The 20,388-nt window shown below is 48.0% G+C and overlaps 6 protein-coding genes across 6 annotated transcripts; 2 read left to right on the forward strand and 4 right to left on the reverse strand.

Annotated features, from left to right (window-relative positions):
• Positions 1-84: 84 nt before the first annotated feature.
• On the forward strand, positions 85-5,727 carry DFL_008910 (uncharacterized protein; the record flags this gene model as incomplete). The annotated part of the gene is made up of 4 exons (XM_067638715.1): positions 85-3,747; positions 3,800-4,390; positions 4,447-5,547; positions 5,611-5,727. The coding sequence occupies 4 exons, from the start codon at positions 85-87 to the stop codon at positions 5,725-5,727; spliced, it is 5,472 nt and encodes a 1,823-aa protein (XP_067486576.1).
• Positions 5,728-7,165: 1,438 nt separating this feature from the next.
• DFL_008911 (mitochondrial 37S ribosomal mS29 domain-containing protein) lies at positions 7,166-9,507 on the reverse strand (the record flags this gene model as incomplete). The annotated part of the gene is made up of 3 exons (XM_067638716.1): positions 7,166-7,750; positions 7,824-7,971; positions 8,039-9,507. The coding sequence occupies 3 exons, from the start codon at positions 9,505-9,507 to the stop codon at positions 7,166-7,168; spliced, it is 2,202 nt and encodes a 733-aa protein (XP_067486577.1).
• A 443-nt stretch (positions 9,508-9,950) lies between these two features.
• DFL_008912 (uncharacterized protein) lies at positions 9,951-10,628 on the forward strand (the record flags this gene model as incomplete). The annotated part of the gene is made up of 3 exons (XM_067638717.1): positions 9,951-9,992; positions 10,047-10,056; positions 10,168-10,628. 3 exons carry the CDS (start codon positions 9,951-9,953, stop codon positions 10,626-10,628), a joined length of 513 nt encoding a protein of 170 aa, XP_067486578.1.
• Positions 10,629-11,121: 493 nt separating this feature from the next.
• On the reverse strand, positions 11,122-12,399 carry DFL_008913 (uncharacterized protein; the record flags this gene model as incomplete). The annotated part of the gene is made up of 5 exons (XM_067638718.1): positions 11,122-11,167; positions 11,232-11,598; positions 11,689-12,126; positions 12,189-12,234; positions 12,310-12,399. 5 exons carry the CDS (start codon positions 12,397-12,399, stop codon positions 11,122-11,124), a joined length of 987 nt encoding a protein of 328 aa, XP_067486579.1.
• Positions 12,400-12,892: 493 nt separating this feature from the next.
• Positions 12,893-14,475, reverse strand: DFL_008914 (uncharacterized protein; the record flags this gene model as incomplete). Its single annotated transcript, XM_067638719.1, has 8 exons — positions 12,893-13,010; positions 13,125-13,258; positions 13,328-13,505; positions 13,600-14,020; positions 14,076-14,102; positions 14,162-14,275; positions 14,343-14,375; positions 14,442-14,475. 8 exons carry the CDS (start codon positions 14,473-14,475, stop codon positions 12,893-12,895), a joined length of 1,059 nt encoding a protein of 352 aa, XP_067486580.1.
• Positions 14,476-15,304: 829 nt separating this feature from the next.
• On the reverse strand, positions 15,305-16,889 carry DFL_008915 (uncharacterized protein; the record flags this gene model as incomplete). Its single annotated transcript, XM_067638720.1, has 3 exons — positions 15,305-16,624; positions 16,683-16,805; positions 16,869-16,889. The coding sequence occupies 3 exons, from the start codon at positions 16,887-16,889 to the stop codon at positions 15,305-15,307; spliced, it is 1,464 nt and encodes a 487-aa protein (XP_067486581.1).
• Positions 16,890-20,388: the final 3,499 nt, after the last annotated feature.

The raw sequence follows: 20,388 nt of genomic DNA on the forward strand, positions 1-20,388 counted from the left end.
CTTACCCTGCTAAAAGCAGCAGCAGCAGCTCAAGCTGCATTCCAACACGCCTCTGCACTTCACGACTAATGCCTGCCCGACCAGATGTCGTCTGGTGTGACGGCATCTGCAAAGGACGAAAGTCCGGCGCCCCATATGAATGGGGCCATGTCCAATCTTGCTCTGTCCACAGACATCTCACCAACTACCAGTGCTCCTTCCGATGATCCGGAGGCATCTTCAGCTATATCTCCGACTTCTTCTTCTTCACAAACCGTGCAGAGTGTATCCCGAATATCCGCTGCCAAACAACGTTCAACTTCAACCTCACATGCTACCCTGAAGAGTACCGCACAACTGAACGACATTAAACGAAGCCAACGTTCGGCAAGTGCAAGTCAACGAGACTTAGGTAGGAAAACAGCCCCTCGGAAAACCCTTGAACCACCCTCTACCGCTCCTTCTTCCCGTCTGCAATCGAAACCTTCCTTTCAAGATATCATCAAACGATTTAATGACCAACCCGACGAATCCTTACCCCTACCAAAACCTCGAAGTGCAAGCATATCAAGCAGTCGTTGTGCTTCCCCTACTCCTATAAGGTCTAAATCTTCGTTGGCAACACATCCGCCGAGTAAGCTAGCCTCAACTGTGAAGCCTGCCTCTTCTACTGCTCGTTCAACTGTGAAAACTGCCTCGAAGCCTCCTCTGAATCCCCCAAAAACTGGAAGAGATCGTAGGAATTCCGGGTCGAGTACAAGTTCCCAGCAAAGGGGACGAAAAACCGCTACCCGATCTGCCACCGACCCTAGCGTTAGAAGTGCAACGCCAGCGGATTCGATTGGAACAGCACCCTCTGACACGGATTCGAAGCCAACTGGTCCAAAAACGACGAAATCAAAATCCCTAACTCTGACGACAACGACTGGTGACAATTCCACTCCGCCGGTGTCACCGATATCTCCCACCGAAACCAAAAAACGTTCCAGACCACCTTCGAGTTCCACGAGCCGCACCACGACTTCGTCAACAACGACACCTGGTTCGAGATCCTCTCTACCGAAGCCGATTAATACCAGGACCAGCTCGAATGGGAAAACAGGCCCCTTAAAGTCACCCTCATTGAACGCTTATATAAAAGCACCGGAATCTCAACAAAAGTCCCCTGCTTTACGATCTTCAAGACCTCGGTTGCCCGTTGCAGCAGTAAAGAATGCTCCTCAAACACGCTCTGGAATGACGGAATCTTCCTCGACTTCTGTCAAAATGAACGGACGAGCCACGCGCCCTGCGGCATCGACCGCTAAGGACGACAAGCCAAAGAAGAAGATTCCAGAGTTGGGAACCATTGATTTTGCGGCCCGTCGAAAAATGATCGCTAGCGCATTCAACGACCGGATGGAAAAGGAACGAGAAGAACGGAACAGAGCCCATCAGAAGAAAGAAAGGGAGGCGGCCGCGAAGAGGAAGCAACAGGAAGCCGAGGCCAAGAAAGCAGCAACTGCCGTAGCTGCTAGATTGGATGAGGATAATATAAGTCCGACGTCGCAGCCTCCAATCGGCCTGGGCCTTGACTTTGGCGATGGTGTAACGACGTCAGAACCGAACGAGGCAATCGAGCAAACAGAGTTAAATGAGCCTATTTCCGACCCCCAGGTTCCAGAATTCACCGATACATCGTTAATAAATGTTCAAAATTATCAAATAACGCAAACCACGCCGGCTCCTGAAAATGAAAATTCCACGCAAATACCAGTATCCGGGTTGCCTGAGCGGCCGTTTTCAGCTGGCCGCTCCTCGCCAAGGTCACCCAGGGTGCCCGAAAAACTAGAATCTTACAAACGATCATCGGCCGCCTCGCTTTCAGCTCCGCATGACGGATCGACGACCAGCAGTCGGCCATCCTCCCGACAAATGTTTACCGAGGTCGACGATCAGTCTGCCACTGCTACGCTTGTGGCATCGCCTATCGTCGAAGTGCGTGTTTCCCACGAGGCAATCTCAGAGTCTCCTAGAGTTCACCCCAAGCTACTTATTCCTGGCCATAGATCCCCTGAGCCGTCTGAACCCGATGCATTTCACGAGGAGCTGTTATTCCGAAGGTCGTTGTCTCCGATACAAGGTTCGCCGTCCGCTCGAAGTGATAGCTGGGAGAAAGCCGTGGAAGATGAAAAGCGAAGACGGAAGGAAATAGAACAGGACCGAGAATTGAAACTTAAAAACCGACTTTCGACACCAGTTACTCCAAAGAACGGCTCACCTCTCTTGGACAATGACACGACACCCCGGGGATACTCCCACAAGAAACAATCATCATGGTCCGCCTCGCCACACCTGGCGCCGCCGGATTCGCTGGGGCAGATTATGTGGAAGTATCGCCCCCTATCTACAAGTGGAGAGAGCATGATCGATACTTTTTACAAAGAACAGGAAGAGCTCTCTCTGGTTAGGCGACGCAAGCAGGAGCTTATGAGATTTGTCGAGCCCGAATCACCAGCAGAATACGAAGAACCCACGGATAGCAAAGGCAAAACTGTGAACCGATATGAATTGCACGACAAGGAGTATACTTTGGATGCCGAGCCCGAAAGGAATGAAGGCGGCGGGTACGTCCACATCGAAGGAACTTATCGATACTCTGCATCGACAGTTAATTCTTCGGTCCGCAGTAGGTCGGTGGATCCAAACGACTATTGGACGCCCCAGCCTTCGATTGGCGAATTTGAAGGTAACCCGCCGCGGGAAAGCTGGGCCACTGATGGTACAATGACCAGCTATAGTACCAGTTCCGGCCTAGCCCCGAATGGCAGCTTCAGCCGGAAAATAATGGACAGGGAGAGACCTATAAGTGCTGACACTCCGCCAACACCACCTCCTAAAGATTTCGTCTTCAGCCCCAAACATGCTTCTTCTATTAAGTCGGTGGCCTCTGATGTCATGCCACCGCCGCCACCCAAAACAATCGCTTCACGCCGCGCTAGCTCATCTTCGGAAAACGTCGAACCACTTCGAATTTCTAAACCACCTGTTCTGCCACATCAAGAGGTCTATGAAAGCCCGATAAGCATCAACTCTACGAATTCTTTGCATCTAGTTGCACAGGACGATGCCCCCGAAGGTTCAGATCATTCACCATCCAGCGAATATTCCGACGAAGCGCCATCGGATCGATCTTCGCAGACAAGACAATCAGCAACTTTGGTATATCCTGAGACGTCGCCGAATACATCGGTCATCACCAATACCGGCTCGTTCGTTTCTACCCAGGAGCCGCAAACCCCGGACGCCCAGGCTGTCGAGAAGAAGATGCTGACCAAACGCCGCTTTTTGCTCCGGGAGCTTATCGATACCGAGAAGACTTTCTTTCAGGATATGACAGTTACGGAGGAGATCTATAAAGGAACCGCAGACGCATGTGATGATTTGAGACCAGAAGACATCCGGGTTCTATTTGGTAATACACACGCGGTAGTCGCATTCTCTCGTGGGTTTCTCGATACCCTCAAAGCCGCCGTGGCCGCCGTCTACGTACCGAGCAAACAGCCAAAAACACCATCCGGATCTCAGATCGACATTAACGATGGGAACGCCGAACCAGAGGCAGAGGTTTCACAGGAAGCAGATTCCCAAACATGGGTTGGAGAAGCATTTGCGCAAGCACTACCAAATCTGGAGAGGGTCTTTGGAGACTATTGCAAAAACCACGAGGCTGCTGTCAGTAAACTGCAGGCTTTGGAACAAGTTAGAGGAATTGCAATTTGGTTGAAAGTTAGTAAAATCCACCTTAATTGCGAATGATAGAGACTAATGAGTGTTACAGGAATGCAAAGTTGTAGCCGATGATTTAACGCATGCATGGTCTCTAGAATCCCTGCTTATCAAACCCGTTCAGCGTCTCCTCAAATACCCGCTGCTTCTCGACCAGATTCTCGACTGTACGCCCGTGGGTCATCCTGATCGAGAAGCAATTGAGTCGGTTAAAAAGGAAGTCCGTATCGTTACCGAAAGGATCAATGAGTCTAAGAAACGAAAGGATATGATAGACAAATTAGTCGGGCCCCGACGGAAAGGCGATAATGATATTCGACACGGCTTAACTAAGGGATGGCAGCGTAGAGCAGAGAAACTTCGCCAGACCGTTGGGCTTTCGACAGATTTGCCCACCGATACCCGGTATACGACAGCAGTAGAAAAGTTCCACATTCAAGCAGCAAAATTGAAACCACTGCTTGAAAAAATTGACGAATATGTCAACGCAGTCGCTGTCAATATGGAGACCCTCAACGCAATGGCGGCGAAGTTTGAGGAATTTGCTTCTTGTAGTCCAACAAGATTCAAGGAGTATGAGGAGAGATGGCAAACTTTTACCAAGCGCACGAAAGAAATGAAGGAAGTCGCACTTTTAGACCACGTAAGTTTCTCCGTCTCCACTAGACGATCCACATTGCGCGTACTAATATAGCATAGCGGATCCGCATCAAACGACATGTTATCACGCCGATAGAGACCATTCAGAAACTGTGTGAGAACACCAACAAGGTTATGCAAAAACGTGAGAAGAAATTGGTAGACTATTCCCGATATCAAGCCATGAAAGAGAAGGGCGACAAAATCGACAAAAAGACCCAGGAACTGGCTGATGCTTATGTCACAATCAATGACACGCTGTTAGACGAGCTTCCTAAGCTACACACCATGGTTGAGAACCTTCTTGACGCCGTATTGGCCAACTTTGCAGAACTATGCAGCGTCTGGGATAAGTACCTGGCTTCTCGACTCGAGGAATTGCTTGACCCTCTAGATATCCCTTCCAACTTTTCCGACATTATCGAAGTTTACAAATCCGATTTTACTAAAGTCGAATCAGTTGTCGAGTCGCTAACCATCACAAACACAAACGCAAATATGTGGAGGACATATTCGATATATTCTCAGGGCTCATCCTCGTCAAACCCAGAAACTTCATCCTTAAGCTCCCACTCGCTCTATAGGTCTCCAACAGCTGATGGTGCCACCCCGTCACCGAACCCTTCGACCTTTGGACGTAGTAGCCTCGGCGGTAACGCCTCATCCCATAGGCACTCTGGCTCCTACAGCCCTGGTTCAGCTTTGGTAGCCGCCTCGCTCGGTCATGCTCTTCCAATTCTACCAGGTGCAGTAGCTTCTGTCCAAGCCGCCCAAAGAGGGCGAGCTGCATCAGCTTTCAACATCCCACCGACACGGGCCCCTCCACCACCACCCATCCGTGCCCTTAGCAGTGCCAGCGTCCCAGCACAAGCGCACAGCCCTGGCCTCTCACCAACATACTCCACACATTCGGTCGCTCCAAGCGTAGCATCCGCACCACAAACTCATACCCTCAATGCGTTCCATACCGTCGACGCAGGCTCGCCTAACCCATCTCGTCCAACTACCGCAGACGCAAGCACCACCCCTAACACAGGTCGAATGGTGAAAGGACATCCCGTTTTGTGGCTTTGCGCCAGCATCTACGCCTATCATGCGAGCAAGGAAGCAGATGCCAAGCGAGATTCCGGTTTTCCCTACTTGACCTACGATCAAGGCGAGGTTAGTTAACAGACTCTGAGTCCTATAAATCTCGGTAATTTACATGCTAATTGATATTTTTAGATTTTCGATGTCATCGGCGCTAAGGGCGAATACTGGTTAGCAAGAAACCAAGATGACAAAGGCCAAGATTTCGGCTGGATCTGGAGCAAGCATTTCGCAAGACTGGCTCTCGACTGAGCTTCAACAAACCCCTCGAAACCCACACTAATTACGACAAGCACCAATCCTACATACATAGACTCCTTAGCGATATATATACCTAGTCCGACTGCTTTCCACAGTGCATTGCATTACTAGCGTCTAACCTTCTCTTTGTTTCCTTTGCCCTTACACATGATAGCCTTTTTTTGTTCTTTTCCTGCGGGCATTGCTGTGAATTCTCACCTCATTTCTGTTAGTGATATCCCACGGTCATCCTTTCTTATTATTCACCGCCAGTTCTTTCTATCTGGTCACCATCTTCGGCTTCTCAGCTTTACTTCTTTTTTTCATGTTGTCTTACTATTACGGCGGCGCAACTCGGGGAATTTCCTTTTCCAAGTCTCCTTTCCCTTTCTATGATACATCTTTTTTTTTTCGTCCCCTTCTTAATTCGTCACCCCCTTTTTTTTCCTTCCCTTTTTACTTCTTTTCGATGGCCCGTCCTGGCCCCCTTTCTCTTCTTTTTCGGTCCTAAGAAACCATTTACTGTAGTTGTCATGTAATGATCCTTCATACTGCCATGGGTTAACCGCAGCTTTCCCACTGCGATTTTAACTTACCATAGCTTGCTTACGCCCCCCCGCCCCGGTTTCGGAAGCCTGGGCCAGGCACAGCGTTCGTACACAATTCTTGTTCAAAAAAATTACTTTTAAAACCAACATTCGCATCAATCAATTCATCGTCACCAATCGATTATCCATAGTTAGCAAGCACAAAAAAGTAAACGGTAGCGGGTATGGAGGAAGGCGTATCATTCTCTGTCTTTTTTTCTTTAAAACAGCCTTGAGTCATAGATGAATTTTTATTAAAAAACAAAAAATGTAATACTTTTTTTTTGTTCCTCCTCTTCTTCCTATCTAACTCTGTTGCTAAATTATAAGTACAGCTTCGGCTATATGAAGAGTAATGTAAAAGCTTTTGTCGAAAGCAGATTCTCCGCTCGGTTCTCTTTCCTTCCTTCTTTCTTTCTTTTATAAATTTTTAAATGTAAACATCCCGTTGATATTAAAACCCAAAGCTATGCCAATCGTATATGCGAGTGCAAAAACCGTTCGGTCAATCATGATTAGTAGAGGGGTGCGCGGGTCCGACTGGCTTCTGCAGGCTGCAGGTCTTCTATGCGTAATGCAAGCCCGCGAGCTCCGGAAACCTCGATTCGAGCAAGCTTCGAAACGGCGCATGGTCTATACACCCGCAAGTACTATATGGCTAAGAACCCATACGATGGATATTAACATCCAATGTCGTATCGATGGAGACCAAAGATCGATATGTATATAAGTATAGCATTTTTCATCCACCAAAGCATAGATATCTTTTCTGAATAGTAAAGTCTCTTTATACACGAAAAATATACACACAAATTTCTGTCCTCTACACTATTTACAGCCATAAATACCATCTTTCTTACCAACTACATATTCAAACTCCCCTTCACCCTCAAACAAGCCTTCATCAACTGCCTCGGCACCCCACCAGTCAATATATGCTTCTCAACAACCTCGTGCTCCGTCAACGGTTTATTCTTAAACACCTCCATCATCCTCTGTACCTCAAAAGCCCTCCCTTCCTCCTTCGCAACCTCCCCGATAACCAACGCCTTCTGCACATCCGCCAACGAAGTATCAGCCCCCTCAGCAGCCCCCTCAGCACCTTCTTCAACAGGCGCCAAAGAGGCGGCATCCCAATCAAACATTCCCTTGAGTCGTTTATAATCTTCTTCGGTGATACCCGCTGCTTCTAACGCTAGGTTCGTGGGTACCGAACGTTCCCAGGAGTAATCCCACAGACCCGCGGATTTGTAGAATTCTAGGAGGAGTTTTGTGTGTTCTCTGTTGAGACCGCGGAGGGTGATTGTTTTGGCGAAGCTACCGATTGAAGAGGGGATTCTGTGGTCGTATTTTCCGATTCCGGGGAGGGGCGTGCCGTTTAGGGTTTCGTAGAGGGAAGGGTTCGGGTAGATTTCTGAGGTTGTGGCGGCGATTACCATTTGGCGGGACTGTGGGGAGAGTGTTAGTTGATGTTGGATGTATACGTGGGAAGAGGTAAGGTTATGGTTGGAACAAACTTACGAATTTACGACGTCCGGAGAGGTATTCGAAGAAGGTGTGGACGATGTCGAGGTCGGCTGGGTGGACGTCTTTGTATTCTGGGTCTTTGTAGGCGGTTCCCTTTCGGGTTGCGTAGTCCAGATTATCCATTGTGAAGAGAACGGGTGGGCTATGGTTGTTTGGAACAGAAATTAGCACTCTGCGTTATTAGTATTATGGTAAAGGAGTAAACTTACGCTCCCGGTTTCTCCAATTCTGCCAACAGAGCCATAAACGCTTCATAGGAATGCTCAGGTCCGGCAGATCCATGATTGACAATCGCAGTCAAGGGACTGCCAGCAGCAACATCGATGCCTGAGAAGTGAACGGCTTCGGGGGTCTTATATCCTGACAAGGCTGGTGCGTTCGCTCTTCCGATCCTGCTGAGGAGTTTGGCAAGGTAATCACGTTGAACATAACGGCCGGTTTCGGGATGGATTTCGTACGAAGTAGTACCGATGACGATATCGTGGGCATTCGGAAGGGTCATAACGATCCATTTGCGTCTGATAGCGTTGACGACGGCTTGGAAAAGGAGAATACTCTTTCCGGTTCCGCTGCCACCGGTGATGACATAGTTTGCAGCTTGACGGGAGACTTTTTCTTGTGCTTCCCTTTTCAGCTTTGCCCATTCCTCCCTCTTGATTTTAAGTTTCTGCTGTCTTTTTTCTTCTTGTGCGATGAGAGCTTCGAAGTCTTCAAGCGTCTGTGGAGGTTCCTTTTTATTCAATGCACGGCGGACTTTTCGTTCCTCTTGGTTGACGTGGTAATTGATAACGGGGGTGACTCGACGGATCACACGTTCCAAATGTTCTTTGCGACGAAGGAGTTGAGTGATGGCTTTGCCGGTTGCCTTTCCGTCTGCGTTTTCAGCAGATGAGAGTTCTTCGAGGTTGAGTTCGATACCTGCGATTTCTTCCTTAACGGCGGCGAGGCCGGATTCTAGAGTGTTTATTGTCATCGAGGCTTTCGTTTCTGCGGCTGCGAGGTCTCCTTCTGCGGCTTCACCGCCGGCAATGGTGGGTTCTGCCTCGTCGACTATGTCGGAGGCTTCCGATATAGTCTTTGCATCCTTCGTGGTAGAAGCAGTAGTAGAATCGGATGGAGGCTTTCCTTCAGAAGCTTCACCGTTATACCTCTCCACGCTCTCCATGGCTCTCGCAATCCCCACGCTCTCGTTCCTAACAAACGTCGTCGGTCTATAAAAGAACTGCCACCCCTGTCGTTTCTGAAAAGCCTCCAAAGCCCTCATCTTCTCCAAATCCTCCATATTGATGGCAAAAACTTTCCCAACGGACTCCGTATCAGCCAGAACCTCGCTGGTAAGTTCCGGAAGCTCGAGGTTTGGAGCATTGGGGTTTGATAGAACGATGGCTTTTCTTAGGGCACGACGGTACCCGACTTCGGGCTTTTTGACGGATGTGACGGTTTTCTTTTTGGATTTTAGGTTTAAGGGTTTGTTGACTTGGGGTTTACGGACGTTGCCACCTTTTTGGCCGGCGGGGGTGGGTGGTGTGGTGTGGAATGATCTCGTATCGACTGTTGACGATGAAGAAGACGGGAGGATGACCGGACGGGCGAGGCGAGTGGCTGAGCATGATCGCGAACGAGTGGATGATTGGAGGAGAGAACGACCGGTGCATCTCCAACAAGCGGAGGAAGCCATTGCGATCGTATCTTGATGGGTAATAGTGGGGGGGGGTATCTGATATCAGTCGAGGAGGGGTGTCCGAGTAGTCGTCCTATAAACTATCCATTGCCGTCTCCTCTCCTTATAATTACTACTCTTCTCCTCCCGAATAGTATCCTCGAACCGAGTCCCTAGCTCCCGAGATCCCCTTGTCGAAGTCCCCGATCCCTTTTAAAATATTATCTCGAAGTTGGAGGTCGATAAGAGAGAGCAACGTGAACCTGCGTTGGACGTTGTTAGGTTTTTTTTCTTTGCATACTAAAATTTCGCTGGGACCGAAAGAATCCCTGCAAAAAACTTCCCTTTGAGTTTTTCTCGCGACAGCTTCTTCTGCTTTCTTCCATCTCTCAAACCTCATCGACGTCGATATCGATAACCTCATCTACTGGTTACTCCCTATTACTATCATAATATCAAAGATGTCTACAGAAATGGAGGTCGATGAGCCTCAAAGACTGCAAGTACTTCCCATGGCGAGCGACAGAAATAATAGCTAATATAATTATAATAAACAGCTCCGTCACAGTCACCAAACCGATCCCCCTAACGTATGACCTCGGCCACCTCACCGTCTTCGACTCTAACCCCCTCCCCCCCTCTCCCCTTCAACCCTCGAACAAACCCTGCACACCACAGCCCGAGACGCCGCCCAGCTCCTCATAAACCAAATCCTCACCACCGTCCCCCTAAGATCCACCCAGGACGGCGTCTACGCCACCCTCCCCGATCCGATCACAACCTTACCCCGTGAAAAACCAATCCCCAAGGCAAAGGAACTCACCACGTGGGAGAAATTTGCAAAGAAGAAGGGAATTGCGGCGAAAGCTAAGGATGGGAAGATGGTATACGATGAGGCTACGGGAGAGTGGGTTCCCAAGTGGGGGTATAAGGGTAGTAATAAGGGTGGGGAGGATGATTGGGCTGTTGAGGTTGATGAGAGGAAACAGGAGGACGTCAATGCCAACCCGAGGAGTTTGAGTCGAGCGGAGAGGGTGGAGAGGGTCAAGAAGAATGAAAGGCAGCAGAAGAAGAATGAGAGGAATGCTGCTGCGGCTTCTTCTTCATCGGGTTCCGGGTACAAGAATCGCAGGCGTTAGGTTCCAATTCTAGCCAACCCGAAGGATTATCTGTTTGCGGTGGGGGTGGGAGGAAGATTTATGTACGATAGGTATCTTTATGAGAGGTTTACGATAGTGACGGTGGTGTTCATTTTCGGGCGTTATAGAAGGGATTCTGAAAAGAAATTTAAAAGTCCATTGTATTTTTCATCCATCCTCGTATAACCTATAGATATATGTATAAAAGACTGTCGGGTCGCATCAAATCTCTCCCACCCCTTGCCTTTTCAGCGTGGGTGAGAAAGGGGTATTTGATCCGGCTTATAAATAGTATCATGGCTTCCTCTACTCTCGATTTGTAGTCCTCTATCATATGTTTTTCGCGATATGAGGGTTATTAGATATCAAGAGAAAACAAAAGAACGAAACCGACGCCCTTGGGAACAAAGGCCATTGGTTCGTATGTAAATATCACGAAAGAAAAGAACGGAACAGTCTGAGGTCGGGAAGCATATCATATCATTCATATCATTCACTTGGCCCCAAACAACCGTTTGGTAGTCTCGACTGGCATACAACTATCCCACAAGGTCAGCGAAACCCCACTTCGTCAATCCATAAAATAAAGGCAAAAGAACTTACTAAACCGGATCCACCTCCTTCAACCCACCCCACCCAACAAGGCTCAACCCGCAAAGCGCAAACACCGTATGAAAAACATCCACAGCATTCCCCTTCCTATCCGCAAACCCCCCTCTGACTTCATCCTGACAGCTCAGGATCCATCCGACCAATTTATTCTGATCGATCCAATGGAGCTTACCCAGCATGGCCAGGCTGGAGAGGACCCACCAGCTATAACACACATCTTCCAGTTTCTCCGGACGGCCGTTGAGGCCGCCGTTGGGGAGCTGGCGTTGGGCGAGCCAGCCTGCTACTTGGTCTTTCGACGCAGGCGACAGCCTGTCGAGCGTATTCGTTAAGCTGAGGACACCGAGGCACGTAAATACTACCCCCGTAGTCAGTACCACCCCCACCGTACCCCAAACGAGAGATAAAAGAAAGAAAGAAGAAGAAGAAAGGGGAAACAAAGACATACTCTGCCCGCTATGACTCTCCGCCCCAGGCACAACCCCAAACCCACCATCATAATTCTGACAAGCAAGCACAAACCCCACCGCCTTCTCAACATCGACAGCATCCAACCTCCCCAGTATCTTCAACGTCTGCAACCCCGTATACACAAACCTCGTATCCTCTTCTCCCCATTCGTCACCAGCAAATACCCCAGACGGCTTTTGTAACCCGGCAACATAAGTTACCGTCGCGGCTGTATCAACAGCGTCGAGGGCATCTACCATGGCGAGTATTTGAATCGCGGAGAGGGTGTAGAGGAGGTGTGCATCGTGGTCTGGGTGGGCGCCGAAACCACCGGATGGGTGTTGGCAGCTTTTGACGAAGTTGATGGTTTCGTCGCGGGGGAGGGCGGTGGGGTGGTTTAGCAGGTGGAGGGCGGTGAGACCCCAGTATACGCCATCTGATATATCACACTCTCGTCAGATAAGTCCGAACGGGTGTGAGTGCGAACGGGTAACTTACTCAGGCGCAGATGCTCCGTTAACCAATATTCGAATTCATCTTTACGCTACTGCCCGGTTCACCGGTATATTAGTCTGACAAATTTCATCGCAAGCAGTGATATAAAGTGTTAAGGACATACCGTATCTAAGGACTGGATATACTTGACATGTTTTCCGACGAACAATTCGTCCGGCTTATTTGTGAATGTAACGGGGGAAGAGGTTGACATGGTTAAGATTTTTTTTTTTCTCTCTCTCTTTATTCTCCGGGTGGCTGGCTTTTTTAGTGCGAGAGGGATTTTGGATTGAGGAAGGACAAATGCCCGAGGTCTTATAACAACGCAAAAGGTACCACAGTTTGAATCAAAATGAGGTTTTGAATTGGAAAAGTTGAGTTTATTCCGGACGGGATGTATGCACTTTAACATTTCTGTCGAGCTGTCAGTTTTGGGAGGGGTATAATATGCACGGTGATATTATCTACTCTATCGTAGGAGACATCATATTTGTTCCTTTTTGGTTAGGAAGAGGAAGGAAACTACATTTTGTCTGTATCATTTTGTTTTCTCTTTTTTAGAGACTGATATCGATGTTGATATCTCGAGGGAGTTCAATGCAAAAGCTCAAGTCGTCGTTCATATCGTACATACATAACCCCATATTACGTTGCCCCGCCCCCAAAGTTATAAATCCTTGAATAGTGCCCCAACGCCATTATATGCATCAATGGCCATTGCTGGTAGCATTAGGATCCGAAACAAGTTGACACCACCCGAAGGTATCCGGCTCGTTTCCTTGCTGGACGCCCTTGAGCACTCTGACGAGCTCCTTCATCATTGGACTGTTAAAACCACCAAATATGTTAGCTAGGCTGAAACGTCTACGTATACATTTTTTTTTTTTTTTTTTTTTTTTCGTCTTCGTTTTTGTATTGTTTTCGGAGAAATAAACCTACCCGGGCTCGTCTCCTGTCAAATATTCGAATTTAGCATCCTTGCTAAGCTGTGTTATACTCTTGATTGGGACTAATGCGGCTGCGGTACCGGCGGCCACGACTTCGTTGAAGGTGGGGAGTTCGTCGTAGTGGACCTTTTAGTACGTATGTTAGGATTTCTCTTCCGTTATGGCTCTAGGAAAGTCACCGGAGGGGTAACCTACGGGTCTGAACTCAACGTTCCACCCAAAGAACTTTGCGATTTCAATACAGCTGTTTACTGTAACACTGCTGATAACGCTGTTGCTTTGCGGGACTACAATCTTTGCTGGCTCTCCGGTTTCCTTGTTCTCGTGGATCATACCGATGAACCCCGATGTGCTGAATTCTTCGATATGCGTTCTGTTGTGCTAAGTCCGTCAGCCTTTACCTTTCGAACCGGAGTGAAGGTTGAGGGAAACTTATCTTAGCATCCAAATGCAACGTGATCCCATACCCCATCTGCTTCGCCTTCTCCGCATGTTTAAACACGGGTGCATAATTCCCTCCAACCTTGGCACTCCCCGTTCCCTGCGGCGCCGCACGATCAAAGTCATCAAGGATCAAAGCATCGATGGGATGCGTTCCGTGGTAAACGCCCGTGGGGATAACGTAGACGAAAAGTGTGTACTTGTCGGTTGGTGGGTTAAGACCCAATTGTTCACCCGTGGCGAAGAGGAGGGGGCGGATGTACATCCCCGCGCCTAGACCGTACGGTGGGACGTAGGCGGCGTTGTTGGCGACGGCGAGGTGAACGCATTTCAGGAAGTGCTCGACGGGGGGTTCGGGGAGGCAGATGAAGGAGGCGGAGTGTTGCATGCGAAGGGCGTTTTGTTCGGGCCTGAAGATGCGGATTTGACCGTCCTTTTGGCGGAAGGCTGTATTTTAACGTTAATATGATATTGGTTGGGGGCGGTGGGGTGTCGGGGTCACCTTTGAGGCCTTCGTAGCATTGTTGGCCTAGACAAACCGTTAGTATACATTTCATCCCCGAGATGGATCGAGTCTAAATGGCATACCATAGTTCATGCCGGGAGCCAAGCCGTGGATCTTAACGTATGGGTCTGTGATCCATTGAGGTTCCGTCCACTTGCCCTCCTTCCTGCTATAGTAGGTCTCGACATGGCCGGCGACTGCGGGACACATATTCTATCAGCAATTGGTTTTCGAAGACGCTTTTCTGCGAAGAAATATATATACCTTCGGTGATTGCGAACCCGATCTTGCTCCAGTCTGGTAGGAAAAGGTCAGTTATCGTGGATAATATAGTACTACGTCTTAAGATTGGGGATTACATACCGAATTCTGAGGTGGGTTCTGGTGGCCAAACCATCGTTTCTATGATATTTGTAGACGGCTGTGGCTTTTATGCAACTGGTTTTTGACAACTTCCCGGAAAGCGGTGGTGGTGCCGGTGCCGATTGATCCTGCAAGGGTCCCTTTGCGATCAGACGGTGTACCTTTTGCGTGAACACCGTTATAACAATATTAATCGGTGAGGTTTCCAAAGAATAAAGTTGGAGATGAACCGAAGCTTATATGTAACTAGCAACTTAACGACCGCAAAGACAAGAAAAGGATTAAAAGAAAATCAGACGAACCGCCCGGCTTAATATAGCTTTTGGGAGACCGGAACCCAGGCCAATTGCGCGACATCCTAATTTTTTTATTCCGACGACGCTCATTCGCCTTTCGGTTGTCTACGGGGCGGGTGTTAGAGGCTATTGAAATAGCTGGTGTGTCGTACCGGAACTGCGACTGAACGACTCCGATGACGGAGCTGACCATTCCCAAACCTGGCTGTCAGCCGCCCCGCATTCTCGCTAGTGCCACCCCAGACCGAAGCAATGCTCGGAATGGCTCCTGGAGTAGCTGCGCTGGAGGGTTAGCACGTTGGGAGCTGTACCTGCACCGGAAGTTATCAGTGGCGGCTTGTCGTTTGCTTGGGGTTGTCAGCCAATGTTAGTGATTGTAATTACCTGTCGGAGTGTCGTGGACAACGGCCGGTGGCGGAATGAGATTTAGAATAAAACGAAACGGAATAAAATGAAATATGATATGGTATGAGATATGATACAAGTCTTCCTATAATACACTCCGCTCGAAATAAAATGCCGATAACCGATTGCAGTAAGGGTTTTTAGGTGAGGCCTTCTTTCCTTTCAAGCAGCCGCCAGAACTCTCTTCTCCCTCCGTAGTTGTTTCTTTAGGAGTTTGGCTTCCTTTGGTGAAGGTACCTTCACAACCGGGTTGGTCATGATCTCTCTGGCTGCACGCTTAACATCCGACGGGGTCGCCTCTCTCTTTGAATTCGACTTTGACTTCTTTGGTTGTGGGATTTCTAGCTCTGAGGACTTTGTTTCGAGTTCGGCCTTGAGTGTCTTGTAGGCATTGTCGTAGTTATCTTTTTTAGCCTTGGAACGTTCTTCTCGTAGGATATCCTTTTCTGTTTTTCGTTCCCGGAGCTTGCTCTTGGGATTTTCTTCCGTGTCTTCGATGTCGTTGAAGGAGATGAAGTCCGATTGTCCCTCACCCCCATTGGCTGCTGGTGCTTCCTCTGAAGCTGCTTCCGAGGCCTTCTCGGTGACAACTTGCTTGGATGCCGGGGTGTCTTCGGGTTCGGTGGTGTCGCGCTTGCGTTTCTTGGAGGTGTATGGTGCACCGCCGTTCGGGTATGGAGTCGTGTCTTTCGTGATGGTGTTATCTAGGGAAGGACGGGCCTCCTCGATTTTCTTCTTGGGCTTCTTTTCCTTGTCTTTCTTTTCCTTCTTTTCCTTCTTCTTTTCGGACTTGGACTCCTCGACGGCTTCTGTAGTTTTCTCCCGTGCAGCTTCTTCTGTGGTATTGTTGGTCGCAGGTTCCTCCGCTTTCTCCTTTTTACTCTTCTTGTCCTTCTTTTCCTTCTTCGGCTTCTTCTCGTTGGATTTGGACTCTTCTGCGGCTCCTTCTGTAGTACCGTCGGTCTCGGGCTCGTCCACCTTTTCCTTCTTGCTCTTCTTCTCCTTCTTCTCCTTCTTCTCCTTCTTCTCCTTCTTCTCCTTCTTCTCCTTCTTCTCTTCGACAGCAGGTTCGTCAGCTACTTCGGGAGCATCGTTCATCACAACATCCTCCTCCTGTGGCGCAGACCCCTCTGCTTCGACACCCTTGCTCTCCTCCTTCTCCTTCTCCTTCTTTTCCTTCTTCTCCTTCTTCTCCTTCTTTTCTTTTCTATCTTTCTTCTCCTTCTTCTCCTTCTTCTCCTTCTTTTCTTTTTCATCTTCCTTCTCCTTCTTCTCCTCTTTGGCTTCTACCTCAATGGTCTCTTCTTGTACGGGTTCTTGCACTGTCTCCTCGACCTTCTCCTCTTCCACGGTCACAGGAGCCACAACCTCAACCTTCGCACCACCACCGTTCACACCATTCTGTTGACCGCCTTTCTTCCCTTTCTTCTTTTCTCCTCTGTACACCGTTCGTTCGTACTTTTGTGCCTCGGAGATACAGGACTATCCTCATGTCAGCGTTTTAACCAAAACAAGAAAAAAGAGAGAGAAAAAGATATACGGTATGTTCCCGATACGAAGTCCCGTAAAACGTATTATTACAATCCAAACAAGTAAAAACGGCTTGTCGACAGCGACCGCGATGTTGGTCGAGTTTCTTTTTGGCGAGGGTTTCGTTGCACGCCTGGGGGTTCTGTTAGTTTGAGTCCAAAAGTACTTTTAAGAGGGAGAAAGAGGATGGCAATACCTCGCAGGAAAAGGAAACCATGATGAACTGAACTTCTGGTTGGGTATGCGACGGCCGTGGTGATGATGATGAATTGGACCGGATTGCTGTGGGGAAGTTAGAAAAAAATGAATTGGAGATTTTCTTTGGTCGGGTCGCAAGAAGCTTAATTTTTTTTTGTTTCTTTTCTTTTTTTTTTTTGGCGAGAGCGAGACTTGGCGCTTCTTTTTCACTTTTTCTAAACCACGAGAATGGTATCTCGAGTACCGTGGCAGTACTCTCTCTGTGTAATGAGTGGAATAAAAAAGGTCAAGCTTGTTTCTGCAAATGTTTCTTCCCCATCAGCCACTTTCCGATAGCCGTTATCAGCCACCATCCAAATGCAAGCCACGTTTCGAAGAATATGGCGGTGCGTCTACATGTCCATGAGCCTCAAATTCAAGCTGCTTAGAACTGGAAAAAAATAACTCCGAGCTTCGAGCTTGAGCTCCCAAAATACCCCTGGGCTCTACGGAAGGTACCTGAGGCTAAGCTTTCCTTTCATCCTATATCCTCTCCAAAACCTACCTTGTTCTCGAAAAAATTAAAATAAAGATTTAAGACCTTTTGAATGGAGAATATTAATCGCAGGAATGCAAGGGCCCAGTCTAACTCCTACCACTAATCTGATTATCTATAGTAATAAGGGATACGATGCTGATATAAAAATAACTTAAACATTAAGACTAGCGAATGGCTTATAAGTAAATCCGAAGAATTCTCGCCTTCTAGAAGGAGAATCCTGTTTGCAAATTTGTTTGAAGAGAGATTGAAACAAAACGCCCCTGTGGCAGGTTGAAGGTATTTGGGTATATGCGGGTTAGCTAAGTATACTGTAAGGCTAGCGCTTGCGGTTCGCCGGTTTGGAGCGGCAGAATTGTGATCTTTTTTTTTTTTTTTTTTTTTTCCAGCAGCAGAAAAGAATAAGGATATTGAGGCTAAACTACTCTGTAGTTCCTGGGGTTATTTGGGAGAGAATTAATATTCGCGGTATTCGCAAATTTACGTGAAACGAAGCTCTGGGTTAATATTTTTGGGTGATAGGAGCTGGCGAGGCACGGTTGGAGCAGGGAAAGTTGATGAAGAGATGGAGGATGAGGTTGCAAATTGCCGTACGATCTTGTTGAGCTTGTTGTTAGCCATCCATGGATCTGTCTGTTGAACCACACTTAGGATATCAAGGTTGTCTCGTCGCCAGATCACCTCAACCGTGATAGGTTAAAAGGTAATAGCATGGAGTAACTGATATGGGGTAAGCAGAAGGGGGAAAAGGAGCCAAGCTCATCGGCTCTTGTTCCAGTGGACTGTTTAAGGTTCCTGGCCGTTTGCAGGCGACGGGCTGGTTCGTTGTCTTTGAATTCCAAGACATGACATGCGAGCTCAATGTTGCAACGTTGGAGGCAAAAAAAAAAAAAAAAGCCAAAAAAGTTGCGTATGCGCATACTGTCTGTCCTGAGATTATTCTTGACAGCGAAGTTGGCATATTGCATAAGAGCATTTTGGAGGATTCTATTATATCATGCATGTATACCCGTCGGTTTATGGAAGGAACTAATTACCTGATGAAAAAACAGTGGATCCGATGGGCTAGATTCTTCAGCACACATGCAGACCGGTCGGTCAGTGGGTGACGTTACCATTGTGGGCCGGTTCGAGTCGAGTCGAGTCGAAGTGGGTTTTTAGGCTGTCGGGTCAGGTACGGAACTTGTACCGGTACCTGTACTTCTTTACCAGCTCTGATCGATTACGTGCAGCGTCAGGCACAGAGAATCAAGCCAATGAGGAGTTGAAGCTGAGAAATAAACAGTGCCTGACCAGTGCCTGTTTGGGGGAGAAGCTTAAGCGTGTGCATACAGACTTTTTGGGGACTTTCGGATTCGAGTACCTATGATGCATACATATGACCTGTTGGCTGTTGGATGACACATAGTTTTGGATCCCAAAATTTAAATAAATAAAAAAAGTTGTCAGCATGAGATTTAAATTTGATGTTTGAAAGAGATACACGGTCACCGTTTATAAACTTATTCGATAGCATCTGCCTGGTAATATTACAGTTGATGCTTGATGCTGGGTTAAGCCTTTGGCAAGCATGACCGGTCGAATGTTCCATGTCAACCTTTCCGGCCAGCGAGAGTATCCATGAGACCAACAAGGAGAACCGAACGAGAAAAGGAAAAAGAAAGGAAGAGGCACACAACTGTACTGATAGGAACGGAACAGGAACAGTACTTACGTACCTACATATTTGGACTGTGGTCTGGTGCAGGAACAACTTTCTTTCTTTTCTTCTTCTTTTTATTTTCTTTTCTGGATCCAGGTTGTTCCTGTTCAAGCAGACAGAAAAAAAGAGGATAGCTGTCAGTTGCAGATATCATAAAATAGTCTACTATGCCTACTTCTTACCGAACTTACTGACATATTTCTGTTTATTGCTTGTTCGGCTGGTTTTCTGCTGGTGAAACCTGCGGCCTCCTTGCTTCTTCCTTCAACGACGGCGGAATAATTCTCTAACGTCGACTGCACAGCCCTATTTATACAACCAACAACGAACGAACTAAACCGTCGCCATTTCTGTTTTATAGCTTTGATATTTATATAATCTAGCGAAGGTCCGGTCCATTCGGTCAAGAAGCTTTTTTGCTCGACGCCGGTTCCGTCTTTTCCACTGCATCCATCAGGCGAGAAGATCCGTCGGGTCTCCACATACCACCAACCACTACTGCCAACCACACCAACCGCAACCGTCGCCACTATCCCGAAAAGTCACGGGAACGACGCTGACCTAGCTCCAGTTGCATATTATTATCGTTTCTTTCGATTGAAGAGTCGATGCTCTGGCCTGATTTCGACCTGTTAATAGCTTGTTCGAACGAACTAAGAAAACCCGAAACCAATTAACTGTTCGAGGTGGCAGGATCATTCCAACAGTTATACCATACTTCCTCTGGCCTCTTTATCATCCGAACCCGTCTTGACGTCTCAAAGTTGAAGTCGAATGCTATTAATATTTCTGGTTGTCAATCAATCAAGAAATATCCAGGACTAGTGCCGTCGACGAAAGTACTGTACCTTTTCGATTCGGCCCACCCTTTAGTTCTCCCTCGATCGATCGAGCGAACGAACGAACGATAGTGACATACTTAGCACGGATTGCTCCTCCTTGTACAGTACCTGCGATAACCACCAGGATTATTCCGCCCTTCCCTGCCTGCTCTTACATATTCCCTTCTTGTTCTTGTTCTTGTTCTTCTTTGAACCCTGGATTTATTCGACCCTGGAGGATCGGTTGTTTCCAAGGACAGGACCCCCATACCGATCACACGGACGCTGAACTGGAATCTTCAGGGCCTTCTTCTCTTTTTCCTTTCCTTCTTTTCGTCAAAATTCTCGGATCCAGACTAGCAAACTAGGTGAATATAATCCTCCAAAGAGCATCTCTTGCCTGTTTCTGCCGTTCTTGCGCTCCAAAAAAAACCCGCATCCCCCTCCCCTCGGCCCT

The sequence above is a fragment of the Arthrobotrys flagrans genome (assembly GCF_004000055.1).
Source record: "Arthrobotrys flagrans strain CBS H-5679 chromosome Unknown unitig_1, whole genome shotgun sequence".
Classification (NCBI taxonomy): Eukaryota; Fungi; Ascomycota; class Orbiliomycetes; order Orbiliales; family Orbiliaceae; genus Arthrobotrys; species Arthrobotrys flagrans.